We start from the raw sequence: 14288 nt of genomic DNA, 5'->3' as shown, positions 1-14288 counted from the left end.
CTGTACAAACACTGAAGAAAAAGACGGTCCCTGCCCCAAAGTGCTTGCAGTCTAAACCAAGTGTAGTCAAAGCCTTTGTTTGCCCAAGTTTTCAGAGAACCTGGATGTTCTTCGCATGCACAATGATCTGATAATGAATTATATAAAGGTTTTCAATTGGTTCTGAGACTGCATTTCTCAAAACCATTAATGATCTGCTAATATATTTATTGTACCCAGTATTTCTGTTCACCTGACACAGTGACTCATTGCCATCACTAGAGATATTCAAGGCTACACTTGATATCCATCTATAAATCAATGATTGGGTATAAAACAGTCAATCCTGTCACAGCACAGAAGAAATGGGATAGAGGTTCCTTTTAGCCCAAATGATTCTATGATTAATCTGAGCTTCAGTTATTGATACGTATCATGGGATATGTTTACAGTAAAATGTGAAAAGTTTAAAACACAACTATAATAAAAGGAAAGTGCTATATTCTGAAAGTTCACATGATTGGTATGAAACATTTCCTATACTGTGGCAGTGCATGTTCTAATACATTTATAAGTGAAGCTTTTCATTATGTTGATGGACATTGGTGAATTTATAGATGGTTAGTAGTCACATCTTGCTGCAAACCAGCATCATTTTTAAGACTTGGACTTTCAGTCATAAGAAATTGTAAACCAATTTCCAACTTTTTTTCTATTATAGAGAAGAAATTCTTAATGGTTAACAGTGGAGGAAAATGGTCAATAAAGAGGCAAAGTTTTTCTGTATTAGAGCAAGATGAAAATTTGCTTCTATTGGTAATAATTCATCACCCAAAGCAGTTCTCTCTTCAGTTGTGTTCATTCTGTCTCAAATTAAAGGTACAGCCAAAATAGAGGGCCATTGGAGATGGGAAATAAAAAATTATTTAATCACAGAGACACTTCTGTATGAGGAGAGAGTGGTTTTTTTCCCTTTGTATTTGAAAAGGAGACAAGAGAGGACAATATACTGATATATACAGCATGATAAATGGTGTGGAGCAGTGGTTCTCAAACTTTTGTACCGGTGACCCCTTTCACATAGCTAGCCTCTGAGTGTGATTCCCCCCTTATAAATTAAAAACACTTTTTAATATATTTAATCCTATTATAAATGCTGGAGGCAAAGCAGGGTTTGGGGTAGAGGCTGACAGCTCGCGACCCCCCATGTAGCCTGTTGAACTCATTTCCACAATATATCATTGAGGCCAGATCTTATTGCGCATAGGAAGATCTGAAATTTACTTGGGAATATGTTGGATTCTCCTTTACTTGAAGGCTTTAAATCAAGACTGGATAGCTTTCTAAAAGATATACTATAGCTCAAACAGCAAATATGGGCTTGCTCTAGAAATTACTGGATGAGGTTTTATGGCTGCTATGCAGGAGGTCAGTCTACATTATCACAATGGTCCCTTCTGGCCTTAAAATCTGTGTAAAACTATGAGTAATGAGAATATCCACAGTTGTATTAGAATAAAAAAATGCATAAGGGATCTAAACCCTTCTGCTTCGTGGCATAAAACAACCACTGATTGACGGATGGGGGAGAAATTTTCCCTATTGGCAGGTTACTCCATAATTGTCTACTGTGTAATTACTTGCATCTTCCTCTGAAATATCTGCTTCTGACTGTTTTCAGAGACAGGGAACTGGACTAGATGGACCAGTGAGCTGATCCAGTGTAGAAATTCCAAAGCTCCAGCCTAGGGGCAGAACAGCATTTTATTCAACCACAAAGTCATAGGAAATACGTTTTTCTGGTTGGGTTTTTGTTTGTTTTTTTCCCATTCTCTTATTTTCTGATGCATCATTTAATATTTGTCATTTTTACTTTGTAAGTACGTTCCCAGATTAAGAATAAATTCAATTTGTCCACTGGTTCTTGGCAACCTCAATGTATTGGATAAATTGCATACATATGAGTTGTTATTAGATTAAAAAATGGAGGGATGAGGTTTGCAAATATCCTAATAGCCTAGCAATAAGCTATCCTTTTCAGACACAGATAGTGTAACATTTGTTCACACCTGTGTTACTGCTAGAATGGATTATTGCCCCTCTTTGGGGCGATAAAATCTAAATAAATTAACAATCTGATAGCGTTGGCGCTTAGAGTTCCAAACTACATTCTGTAATGATCATCGCCAGTTTACAGCCTTGTTACATCAGTCACTTTGAGGAGGGTAGGTTTAAGTCTTGTACTATGCCCCCTTAGTAGAGCACTGGACTTGGACTCAGGCGAACTGGGTTCTGTTCCCAGATCTGCTACTGTCCTGATGGATGATCTTTGGCAAGTCATTTCACCTCCCTGTGCCTCGGTTTCCCCATCAGTCCAATGAGGCTAACGATTCTGACTTCTTTTGTAAAACGCTTTGAGATCTATTGATGAAAACTGCTACAAAAGAGCTATTTGCCATCTTCCATAGCAGCTCATCAGTTTTTAAAATTAGGTTCAAGCTTCTCATTAGGTAAAGGACTTGTACTATAACTTCATGAGTCTATTTGCTGTTGTCTCAATAACAACAAACCATTTGCATTTCAGAAGACCTTTAAACATCTAACAAGACCTAAAGTACTTTATTGAATATATACCAGGGGTTGGCAACCTATGGCACGCGTGCCAAAGACGGCAGGCAGCAGCGTGCTATTAAAAATCCTGCCCAGCCTGGCCCAGCACGCTCTTCTCCACCCTCCGCCCCCCCTCCCTCCCGCGGGGGCAGGGGGCAGAATCTTGGTCCTGCCGGCTCCCCTGCCTCTTCCCGCAATGTGCTGGGTTCCTGCCCCTCCTCCTCCTCTCCGTCCCTCCCTCTCTGCCGGACGATCAGCTGATGGCCCTTGCGAGGGAGGGGATGGGGGAGGAGTGAAGTGAGGGTGCTTGCTGCTCCCGGCAGAGGCAGAGAAGAAGTGGGGGCAGGGCCTTGGGGAAGGGGGGATGGAATAGGGGCATATCCCCTCCAGCCCCCTGCTGTGAGCACCCCACACCCCCAGCCCTCTGTCCTGAGCCCTGCACACACCCCAGACCCCTGCCCTGAGCCCTGACCTCCCACACACACACCCAGCCCTCTGCCCTGAACCCCCTTCACACACACCCAGCCCTGAGCCCTGCAGCCCCGCACACACCCCAGACCCCTGCCCTGAGCCCTGTACTCCCCTCACACACACCCAGCCCTCTGCTTGACTCCTTCACCCCACCCACAACCCCAGCCCTGACTCTGGCACCCCCACACATACCCAGGCCCCTCACACCCCATGCCCTGACACCTGCACCCCCTCACATTCCCCAGCCCTCTGCCCTGACTCTTGCACCCCCCCACATACCCAGTCCCCCCCCACACCCTGTGCACCCCCCCACATCTTCACCCCCACCCTGAGCAAACGGGAGCTCCTGCACTGCCCCCCACACACACACATTCCCACCTGCACCCCTTGCACCAAATGGGAGTTGCCCAGGTAAGCAGTCCACACCCAAATCTCCTGCCCCAACTTTGAGTCCCCTCCCTCATTCTAGCTCCTGGCCAGACCCTACATCCCAACTCCCAGCCTGCTCCTTCACCCCCAGCCCTGAGCTCAGTGCACTCCCACCCTCACCTCAGTGCAGAGAGAGAGGAAGAGAATGGGCCAGAACCAGGGAGAAGGTAGGTACCCACTGTATATGGGCAGGACCAGGACCCCAGACTGGCAGCAGGCTGAGCGGGTCCGGCAGCTGGGATCCCAGCCAGCAGGAGCCGGTGGATGGAACCCCTGAGCGGCAGCGGGCTAAGCCGCTCAGCCCACTGCCGGTCTGGGGTCCCGGCCGCCGGCCCCGCATAGCCCGCTGCCGGTCTGGGGTTCTGGCTGCTGGACCCTTGCCAGCCAAGGTCCCGGCCACAGGCCCCGCTCAGCCCGCTGCTGACCTAGGTGAACAGAACCCCAGACCAGCAGCGGGCTGAGTGGGCCAGCAGCGTAAGGTCAACATTTTAATTTAATTTTAAATTAAGCTTCTTAAACATTTTGAAAACCTTGTTTATTTTACAATACAACAATAGTTTAGTTATATAATATATAGACTTATAGAGAGAGACCTTTTAAAAACATTAAAATGCATTACCGGCACATGAAACCTTAAATTAAAGTGAATAAATGAAGACTCGGCACACCACTTCTGAAAGGTTGCCGACCCCTGATATATACACTATATGAGTCATTTTGCCCAACATGGAGATGCAGCTGTCTCTGGGGTAGGAAAACATCAGTTATTTAACAGGACCAGGAGCACCGCACAACAGCATATTGAAGAATAACTTATCCATTTGAAATCATGGGGGAAAGTTAGAATGTAATTACCTACTTTGGAAAAGCAGCACTGTCAAAGGTATGCAGATGTTGTATCTGAACTTAACTGGGCAGTGCTGCTGTTCTAACTTTTTGGTGTCTCTGAAAAGCCCTCCAAAAAGACATGGACTGCTGGCAGAGTTGGCATTCGTAAAACTTAGCTGAAGACTTGCTTATTTAAACTGGCTTTTTAATACCAAATTATTTATGTGGTTATCAGCAAATGGCATTTTGGGTTATTATTTACAGAAAGACGCCCATTGGGATATGTTTGGAGGGTGGGTGTAAGTGGAGATGGTAAACCAGAGAACAGGAAATAAATCAGATGTCGTCTTTTTCTAGTTGGCTCGCCACAATAAAACATTGCAGCAGATGCTGAAGCCAGGGTCTGATCCAGATGAAGGAGATGAAGCCTTGAAGTACTATGCCAATCACACAGCACAAATTGAGGTAAAGAATTGCTCACCAAAAGGGAAACTATTGTGGTCTGAGGCCAGTTTGCTTCCTACTAGAGCTTCTCATTTCGATTTCTCGTGAAGAACAAAACATATTTAAATAGGGTAGCTTATTTTGAAAGGGAAAAAGCTGAGTAATATCATACTGGGGAAGGGAAAAAAGGCCTGGATATTCTTTAAAATTGGCTTGGTGTATTTCAAACAATTGTCCTACTGTTGCTCCCCTGTTGGATACGGAACATTTTTTGTTATGGAAATGACGACTGGGGATAGCAGCAGTGTCTTAGAGACAAGAATAGTAGCACGTCAGTCACATAAACCCTGCTTTTCAAGCTAAGGAGGTTTATGGATCAAATGAGAATTTTGGCTGTGGTTAAAAAGAAGTTTTTGAAATGGTGTGAAGATTCCGTGCAGTCTTTGCCTAACAGGATGAGGTGGGTCTGGTTCATCAGCTCCTTTCCGTATTGTGAACAGCATTCACCTGTTGGATGGAAAAATATTTCATGACTTTGGCGGTAGTAGAAAGTGTAGAGTTCAAGGGTGGCAGTTTTAAGGGGACGTGCCTGCAAGGTGCGCAGGGCTGTTATTTGGAAACTATGACAATCTAGTTGATTAAGGGTGAGTAATTGCACGTAGACTCTCATGTCAAACCACATCCTTCTTGGGGTCTGGTTTATTAAAAGAAAATCACAGTTCATTGTCATCTTAAATGAAAGCCATACATTCCCCATTCTTCAAAGTTCTGTCAGCTCCTGCTGGGCTCACTAGCTCCTTCCCAAACCCAGTTTTTGCTCCTGGCATTTCCTAAAGCCTCTTCCTCTTCAGGCCTCTGCCCCTTGTGGCAGGAGGTATCAGCCAAGCCTATGGAGAGCCCCTTCACAAATCCTCTCTCACCGTGGGTCTCATGCAGGTGTCTCGCTGTGGAGCATCATGCTCACAACCCTCCTGCTCCTCTGGTTCTCTTTCCTGACTGTACTTAGGCTGCCCTTATATCCCCCCAGCTGGCCTAATTGCTAGTCGTAGGCCCCCATCACATGACCCTGGGACTGAGAGGTACAGGTGAGGTGTCACCCAGGACTCCCTTAAAGGGTCAGCTCACCCATGGACAGTACTACATTCATTGTGTGTTAACACACACACACACACACACACACACACACACACACACACACAGTTTTGCTATCCTTGAGGTGAACATACATAAATATATTGCTCTTAAATATCAAACCATTTCAGAAGGGAGAGATGAGGCAATTTTTTGCAAAACAGCCACAGCGTTGGGTGCTTCCTGAAAGAGAGGATGTAAATGACTCTGAGCCCAACACTACTTCTGTTGAAATAAGGGAGTGGTTTTCCAGAGCTGGGCCAATTGTGGAGTTCCAGATTTATATTCTCTCAGCTCAGCATACCCAGTTTGTTCAATTTGTAAGTCAAATGATGATTCTGGGATAGCGAGCTCTACAAAAAACCTGGGATCTGAGATCCAATGTGTGTTTTCCGCCTATTACTACTTCACCAGTAATACAGGCTCCAGTCAGATTCAGCAAATAGTTTTAATGGAATGGAATCCAGCTCACTCTCAAGTAGCTCTGTTGATTCTGAAGAGCTAATAGTAGCAATATCTTGGGTTTTGTCAAGTAAGCAGATAAAGGCAGGTAGGAACTGGCACTATCTGAGTAACAAGGTGCTCCTTTCGCATAGCCCCTTTCATGATTTACAACCTCATAGAGATGGGCTCAAGCTACAAAATTAAGTTCTTGATCCAAATGCTAAGCTCTTTAAAGTCTGGGAAAGTTTGGATGTTGAGTTTTGCTTTAGCTTATTATAAATATGGGGGCAGTTTGTAGGGCTCAGATTTGGAACGTCCTCAAAGATTGGGGATACTTGGATCTAGATTTTTTTTATTTGAGGCACACCTGTATAACCTCATTTTAAGGCAGGTTTTTGAAGGCAAAGACAATTTTAATATAAATTACTTAGGTAAGTGTTTTTTAATATAGTGTGTTGGTGTAATTGAAATTTTTAAAATTAGTTCGACACCAGTTTGTAAATAAAAGCAAGCTCTGAGTCAGAAGGGAATCACAGCATGATTGAGAAGTCTCTGACCCTGAAAGACACACGGAATAGAATCATAGAATATCAGGGTTGGAAGGGACCTCAGGAGGTCATCTAGTCCAATCCCCTGCTCAAAGCAGGACCAATTCCCAACTAAATCATCCCATCCAGGGCTTTATCAAGCCTAACCTTAAAAACCTCTAAGGAAGGAGATTCCACCACTTCCCTAAGTAACCCATTCCAGTGCTTCACCACCCTCCTAGTGAAAAAGTTTTTCCTAATATCCAACCTAAAGCTCCCCCACTGCAACTTGAGACCATTACTCCTTGTTCTGTCATCAGGTACCACTGAACAGTCTAGATCCATCCTCTTTGGAACCCCCTTTCAGGTAATTGAAAACAGCTATCAAATCCCCCCTCATTTTTCTCTTCTTTAGACTAAACAATCCCAGTTCCCTTAGCCTCTCCTCATAAGTCATGTGCTCCAGCCCCCTAATCATTTTTGTTGCCCTCTGCTGGACTCTTTCAAATTTTTCCACATCCTTCTTGTAGTGTGGGGACACAGTACTCCAGATGAGGCCTCACCAATGTCAAATAGAGGGGAATGATCACGGCCCTCGATCTGCTGGCAATGCCTCTACTTATACAGCCCAAAATGCCGTTCGCCTTCTTGGCAACAAGGGCACACTGTTGACTCATATCCGGCTTCTCGTCCACTCTAACCCCTAGACCCTTTTCTGCAGAACTGCTTCCTAGCCATTCGGTCCCTAGTCTGTAACAGTGAATGGGATTCTTCCGTCCTAAGTGCAGGACTCTGCACTTGTCCTTGTTGAACCTCATCAGGTTTCTTTTGACCCAGTCCTCTAATCTGTCACATATATTTGTATTTACAGATTGTCCGTCATGATAGAACCATGGAACAAATAGTCTTCCCTGTCCCCAATATCTGTGAATTCCTCACTCGAGAATCCAAAAGTCGTGTATTTAATACAACTGAGAGAGATGAACAAGGGAGCAAAGTGAATGACTTTTTCCAACAGACAGAAGATCTGTACAATGAAATGAAATGGCAGAAGAAAATTAGGAGTAAGTACTATCTATAGTTTCAAGGACTTCGTTTTAGGTTGTCTAATTGTATTTAAAAGCTGTAAGTCACCAAGCAAGTATTTTACGTTTTCATTTTTACTTGTTTCCAAACCCTTTGATATTACAAGAAAACATTTTCCGCACCCAAGATTTCAAGTCCCTGGAGATGTGCCACCTGCAAGAGAGAGAGATACATACACAAAGAAGAAATAATATGGAAAAGTGACTAATAAAATCATCTCTGGGCTCTCGAGACCAGAATTGAGTGGTGAAAACAGTAGAGTTGCACCCAATTATGCCAGATGGAATTTTGGCCCCTAATGTTTAACAAGAACATGTGTAGCTGTATACTTATACTTTTGAATATAATTCACTGAAAACATCTTTCACCTTGGACCAGATCCTCAGCTGGTGTAAAACAATGTGGCTCCCATGAAGTTAGTGGAGCCCTGCCAGTTTTTATACCAGACCTCTTTGCACTGAGTCATTATTTACTATTCCTGGAGAATGTTTTCTTAGTAATAGTACTTTGCATCCCAGCATCTTTTAAAGCAATTTACAGAAATCCAGCTGGATTAATTCCCAGCAGAACCCAGTCTGTGACTCCTTGGTCAAGGGGACATACCTACTCAACCTGTTTACAGCTCCCATTCCACTGGAGGGCACAGCTCCTGCTGGCACAGGCAAGGAAGTGGGTGGCGCTAGTTTCAGAAGGGACATGGCTAGAACACAAAGGGTAAGCTGGCTGGTTCCATGGGTGTGTCTCCCAGAAACCCCACACAGAACTTAGAGCTACTCCACCAGGATGGAATTCATAGGGGAGGCAGAAGTGGTGCTACCATCTGACCTCCCGTAGGAGTGAAGTTGCTTCTACCATCTCAGGAGGTGGCAGATGGCAGCCCTGTGAACCTTCCAGGGTAAATCCAGTCTTTTCACCAACTCCTGATAAGGAAGTGGGATATAGCTATAGATATCTAAGGATCTCTTCACCCACCATTAAAATGCAGATGCCTCAGAGGTAGAATACAGTAGCTCTTGAACAATTCACAGCAACATTACACAACTGATTAGGAAGGAAGTGAAGAATACCAGATATGGGCAGAACTGCAGGAGGATTTGGCTCGCCAGAGTGGAATGAATTAATTTGAAGCTTTTACCACCACTGAAAACATGACGTTGGGTTGTAGTTTTTGTGAATTTAATTCTCAGGCTGTAGTTCCTATTTCAAAATAATTTTGCTCACAAAGTAGGACTAGAATCCCAGTTAAAAGAAACACCAACAAACAAAAGCCCCTAACCACTGTCTGAGAGAGTGCAGACTTGGATTAGACCTCTGTAATGCTAAGCAAGCATAAATTAGGTTTTGGGGGTTTTTTTATCCAAAAGAGAAGTTCCCACATTTCCTTTCATCTGGGGAATATTTAACAAGCCTTCCTATTATTTTGTTTGAAAATGCAATATACGTGCAAGTGCTATTTAATCTTTACCCCAGTGTCTGAGTTGCTATGTTATCGTACAATGCTGCATTGCTCGAAAGGCCTCATGCAAAGGCTCCAGATCCTTAAAACCCAGAAGTTAACAGCCTAATTTTACCACAAGTGAAATCTTAATGTTTAGTCTGAGCTGACTCTAATTGTGGGTAATTAAAGCCAACCTTACTCTGAGACAAAAAGATCCACTTTGAGGAGTTGTCTGTTTCTAGGAGTCAGCTATGTTCTTAGTCACTTTCAATAGTATGATAGCAAGTGAAGCCCAACAGCTGGCGGAAAGGTCCAGGAAGGTCAAGGGTGCCTTTTTCATGCGCACAGGAAATTCAGAGCACTCTAGGAGTCTTTTTATAATTTCCTGAGAAATACATAATCTTCAAATAGTTAAATGTCACATGTTTTAGAGATTTTTAAATACCATATATTAAGATATACTTCAAAAATGTTAATTCCAACCAGTACTGGATTTACCATGGCGCCAGGCCCACAGTCCAAAGGGGCCCCGGCCCGGCCCACTCTTCTCTGCCCTCTTCCCCCTGCTCTCTCCTGTGGGGGCAGAAGCTTTATGCTGCCGTCTCCTGCTGCGGCAGGGCAGGCTCTGCCCGGCCTCTTCCCTGGAGGGTGCTACGTTCCCTCCCCTCCCCCTCTCCCTGCCGCCGATCAGCTGTTTGCAGGCAGGAGGGAGGGGGAAGAGCGGAGCCTCAGCACGCTTGCCACTCAGGGGAGGAGGAGGAGAAGAGGCGGGGAAGGGGCTGGAATTGGGGCATACCCCCTCCAGCCCTCTGCCATGAGCACCCCCACGACCCCAGCCCTCTGCCCACCCTGACCCCTGCACTGCCCACACTCCCCCAGCTCCCTGCCCTGCACCCCCCACACATACCCAGCCCCCCCCCACATACTCACCCCACCCTGAGCACCAAACAGGAGCTCCTGCACACACACACACACATTCCCACCTGCACCCCTCGCACCAAACAGGAGCTGCCCCAGGTAAGCGCTCCAGACCTCAACCTCCTGTCCGAGCCCTGAGCCCTCTCCATCACCCTAGCTCCTGGCCAGACCCCTCACCCCAATGTTTTTTTTACAATTTTTTTTTTATAAAGCGCTCTTATCCAAAGCGCTTTACAATAGTTAGCTAATGGCATGAACAATATTTGGAAAGATCATTAAGTGGTCCGTCGAGACCCTCCGCGATTTTCAAGTGGTCTGTGGAAAAATAAGTTAGACTCAAGGACAATCAAGGTACCTCACTTTATTTTCATGTACTTGATTACTTATAGGAGGAGGATAAAGAAAAAAAGAATTAAAAAACAGGGGCGGGGGGAGATAAGGGAGAATGTTCTTTTTCTTGGCTGGGTCCCAAGGAGGGGCCCCAAAAATGAAGCTGAGCACTGGGCTGGGGCCCCACTAACGCTAAATCCACCACTGGCTGTCACGTCACCTGGGCTGGGAATACTGTGTCAGCTGATCCCCACAGTCTCCAACCTACCTGGGCAGTACAGCAGACATGGCCCTGCCCACTAGCTCCTCTCCACTCCTTAGCTCACCCACCACTTGCTTTCTCCTCTCCCACCCCCCCCCGGCTTAAAAAAGATTGCTTACCACCACCACCACCACCACTCAGGCTTTTCTGGCAGCCCTGTTGCCAGGTATCCAGTTTTAGACTGGAAACTCCAGTAGAAAACGGGACCTGAGTGTCCGGTTAGCAGTGCTGACGGGAAACTAAAAGTCCAGTTATAGGAGTAACCACATTAGCCTCCGCTCCTCCCACCCCAGAGGGCTAGAAGAGAACCTGTCCTGCTGCTGTGGGAGGAGGGACAGCTCAGTGCAGAGAGAGACGAAGAGAATGGGCTAGAACCAGGTAGGTACCTGCTCTATGTAGGCAGGGGCGGGGGGAGATCCTATTTACCCCCTCCCCAGCCCTGCTGTACTTGCAGTTTACCCCTGGCCCCTTTGCTCCAGGGACCAACCCTAACTCCTTCCCCACTGTGCTTTTGCCCCCAGCCCTTTTTACAATCATTCTCCAAGGGGGCCCACAAATATGTTTGGCGCTGGGCCCACAAAAAGTTAATCCAGCCCTGATTCCAACACTCACCTTGTGGAGTCCTAGAGCTCAAGCCTGAGCCCGAATATCTACATCGCAATTAAACAGCCCCTTAGCCGGAGCCCTGTAAGCCTGAGTCTGGTGGTACTGGCCAGCAGCAGGTGTTTAATTGCAGTGTAGACATGTTCTAACTGTGTTTGTACAGCCCTGTAGCACAGTGGAGCCTTGGCTTAAGATAGGCCCTCTAGGCGCTATTACCAAAATACAGTAACTCCTCACTTAGTCATCCTGGTTAACGTTGTTTTGTTGCTGATCAATTAGGGAACATGCTTGCTTAAAGTTGCGCAATGCTCCCTTACAGTGTTGTTTGGCAGCCACCTGCTTTGTCCACTGCTTGCAGGAAGAGCAGCCCGTTGCAGCTAGCTGATGGGGGCTTGGAACCAGGGTGGACCGGCAGCCCCCCTATCAGCTCCCTGCTCCCCTAAGTCCGCCCAGCAGGCTATCAATTGCCGGTAGTTCAGCTGTCCTTCCCACCACTGCCATGTGCTGCTCCTGCCCTCTGCCTTGGTGCTGTTTTTGGGAGTCTCCTGCTTGCTGTGCAAGGTTCTGGGTGGGGGGAAAGAGGGGTGCTAATGTCAGGGTGTCCCCCCCCCCCTTTCTGGTCCCCTGCTATTTTACCCCACAGAGAAGTGGGGGACACGACAGGGCTCAGGACGGAGGCAGCTTGCTGGCAGCAGCTGCTATCTCAACTTGATGGTCTACTTAAAAAGGCAGTGTACTTAGTGGCTCAGCGTACTTAAAGGGACAATGCACCACACTCACATTCTCTCTCTCTCTCTCTCTCTCTCTCCCCCTCTCCATTCGTGCTGCCTTGTAGAGTGTGAGGCTACATTACCAACAATGTATTCACCCTTGAGGGCTCAGCCGAGTGCTACTTCATCATTTGGCAGCAAGGCATTCCCTGGGAAATATCCCTCCCTCTTCCACCCTCTAACTTCACCACCTCAACCAAGCTTCACAATCATCATAGCTATGACCAGTATTAAATTGTTTGTTTAAAACTTCTACTGTGTGTGTGTCTATCTATCTATCTATAATCTTTTGTCTGGCAAAAAAATTTCCCTGGAACCTAACACCCCCCCCTCCCTCCCCAAATTACACTAATTCTTATGGGGAAATTGGATTTGCTTAACATCATTTCTCTTAAAGTAGCATTTTTCAGGAACATAACTACAGCGTTAAGCAAGGAGTTACTGTAGAACAGATCTATTTGGTTAGGAGGGAGGACTTAGAAGCCTGAGCACTGCATGTAAAATACTAAGACTCCCTAGAACCTTATTGGCAGGGTTGAGCCTTCCCCTCTCCCTTAGGTAAATTGTGATTTTATGTGGTTTCAGTGGGTCATTTGGAAAAGACTTGACTCTTCTGTAAAGTCATAAAAAAACCCATTGCATTTTTGTAAGGGAGGGTCTGTGTTCCAGTATCTTTGACCAAAACATCCTCTTCCCTCCACTCCAGTGCAGCATACAGGGAGCCATTTGTCCACAGATTTCCCCTCTCCTTTCAGTGTCCAGTGACATGATTCCTTCACAAAAAGTCCAGGCCTCCAAACTTAACATAGGTAAAACTCTCATTAGTAAGCCCCAGAGGGTCATAATTTAGAATAAAGAGTACTAGGATCCTTCTGGGTGGAAAAGTGCCATGTAAATAGAATATACTAGGACTATTAAACCTGTATGAAGTATTAATTTTTGAGTTCATTATGGATCCTGAATATTTATTTTTTACTTTACTGTTCTCCATTAAGCTGCCTTTCTTGTTTGCATGAAGCCATTGCTCATAAGCTCATGCATCTCCTTTTCATTTCTCCAATGTTGCTTTTCTCTCCTTCCTAGATAACCCAGCCCTGTTCTGGTTCTCCAGACACATCTCCCTCTGGGGGAGCATTTCCTTCAACCTGGCTGTATTCATCAATTTAGCAGTTGCTCTCTTCTACCCCTTTGGAGATGATGGAGATGAAGGCAAGTGATCCTTTTTTTTTTTTTTTTCTTATACTAGTGAACATTTTCAATTTTAAAGCAGCACAAGCCATTACATCACTGCATCTTAAACAGCAATTCCTGTGAATCTCCTTCTTGCAAAGCTCTTGAATAACATAATCAGCACAGTTAAGATTTTCAGAGTTCACTAGTCATTTTGGATTCCCAGCTTGGGACACCTTAATGGGACCTGAATTTCAGAGGCAGGACGCTCAGCGCTTTCTGCAGATCAGGCTCTGATAAGATGTCTCTAGTTGGGCACCCAAAATCACAGGCACAGCTGAAAATCCTGTTAAATAGACTTATTTTCTCCTGAACATTGTTGTATGTTATAATATGAGTTGATTCTATGGTGTGTTTTTAAATATTGTAGGAATCTCATGGGGAAAAAAATGTGCTGGAATTGTTAGACATAGTATTAATTGCTGCTAGGGGTTTGGGCAGTTGCCAATGTGGTATTTGGTATCAATCCCATGAAAAGGACAATATTGGTGACCAGAATTACAGAAAAAAACCTCTAGCAGACATTTGGGTGCTATATAAATCACTAAATGAATATTAAGGAAAAAAAAGAAATTTGCAATACTGGCAAAGGAATCACAGAGTCATAAATTTGTGAAAAACATGAAACTTTTTTGTTCTCGCCTCAAATTTTTTGCAGAAATTCAAAGTTTTATTTAATTCTCTCTTGTGTCTTTGTATGTGTAATCTGGACTCTTTGCGAAACAAAAAAAAGCAACACTGCCATACATCAGAGAATATGTTTTAAAATGTAAGCCTCGAATATAAGC

General features: G+C 45.1%; 1 protein-coding gene across 4 annotated transcripts in view; it reads left to right on the top strand.

Moving 5' to 3' along the window:
- ITPR2 (inositol 1,4,5-trisphosphate receptor type 2) overlaps positions 1 to 14288 on the top strand; it is a 341154-nt gene that overhangs the window by 280154 nt on the left and 46712 nt on the right. For all 4 annotated transcript variants that reach the window (XM_034782924.1, XM_034782916.1, XM_034782942.1 and 1 more), the window contains exons 46-48: positions 4675 to 4782; positions 7735 to 7927; positions 13354 to 13479. In XM_034782924.1, the coding sequence (XP_034638815.1) occupies positions 4675 to 4782; positions 7735 to 7927; positions 13354 to 13479 (427 nt within the window). The remainder of the gene's footprint in view (positions 1 to 4674; positions 4783 to 7734; positions 7928 to 13353; positions 13480 to 14288) is intronic.

The sequence above is a fragment of the Trachemys scripta genome, chromosome 1, assembly GCF_013100865.1.
Source record: "Trachemys scripta elegans isolate TJP31775 chromosome 1, CAS_Tse_1.0, whole genome shotgun sequence".
Lineage (NCBI taxonomy): Eukaryota > Metazoa > Chordata > Testudines > Emydidae > Trachemys > Trachemys scripta.
The sequence above is the reverse complement of the archived record's forward strand: the minus strand, read 5'-3'. Positions and strand labels throughout refer to the sequence as shown.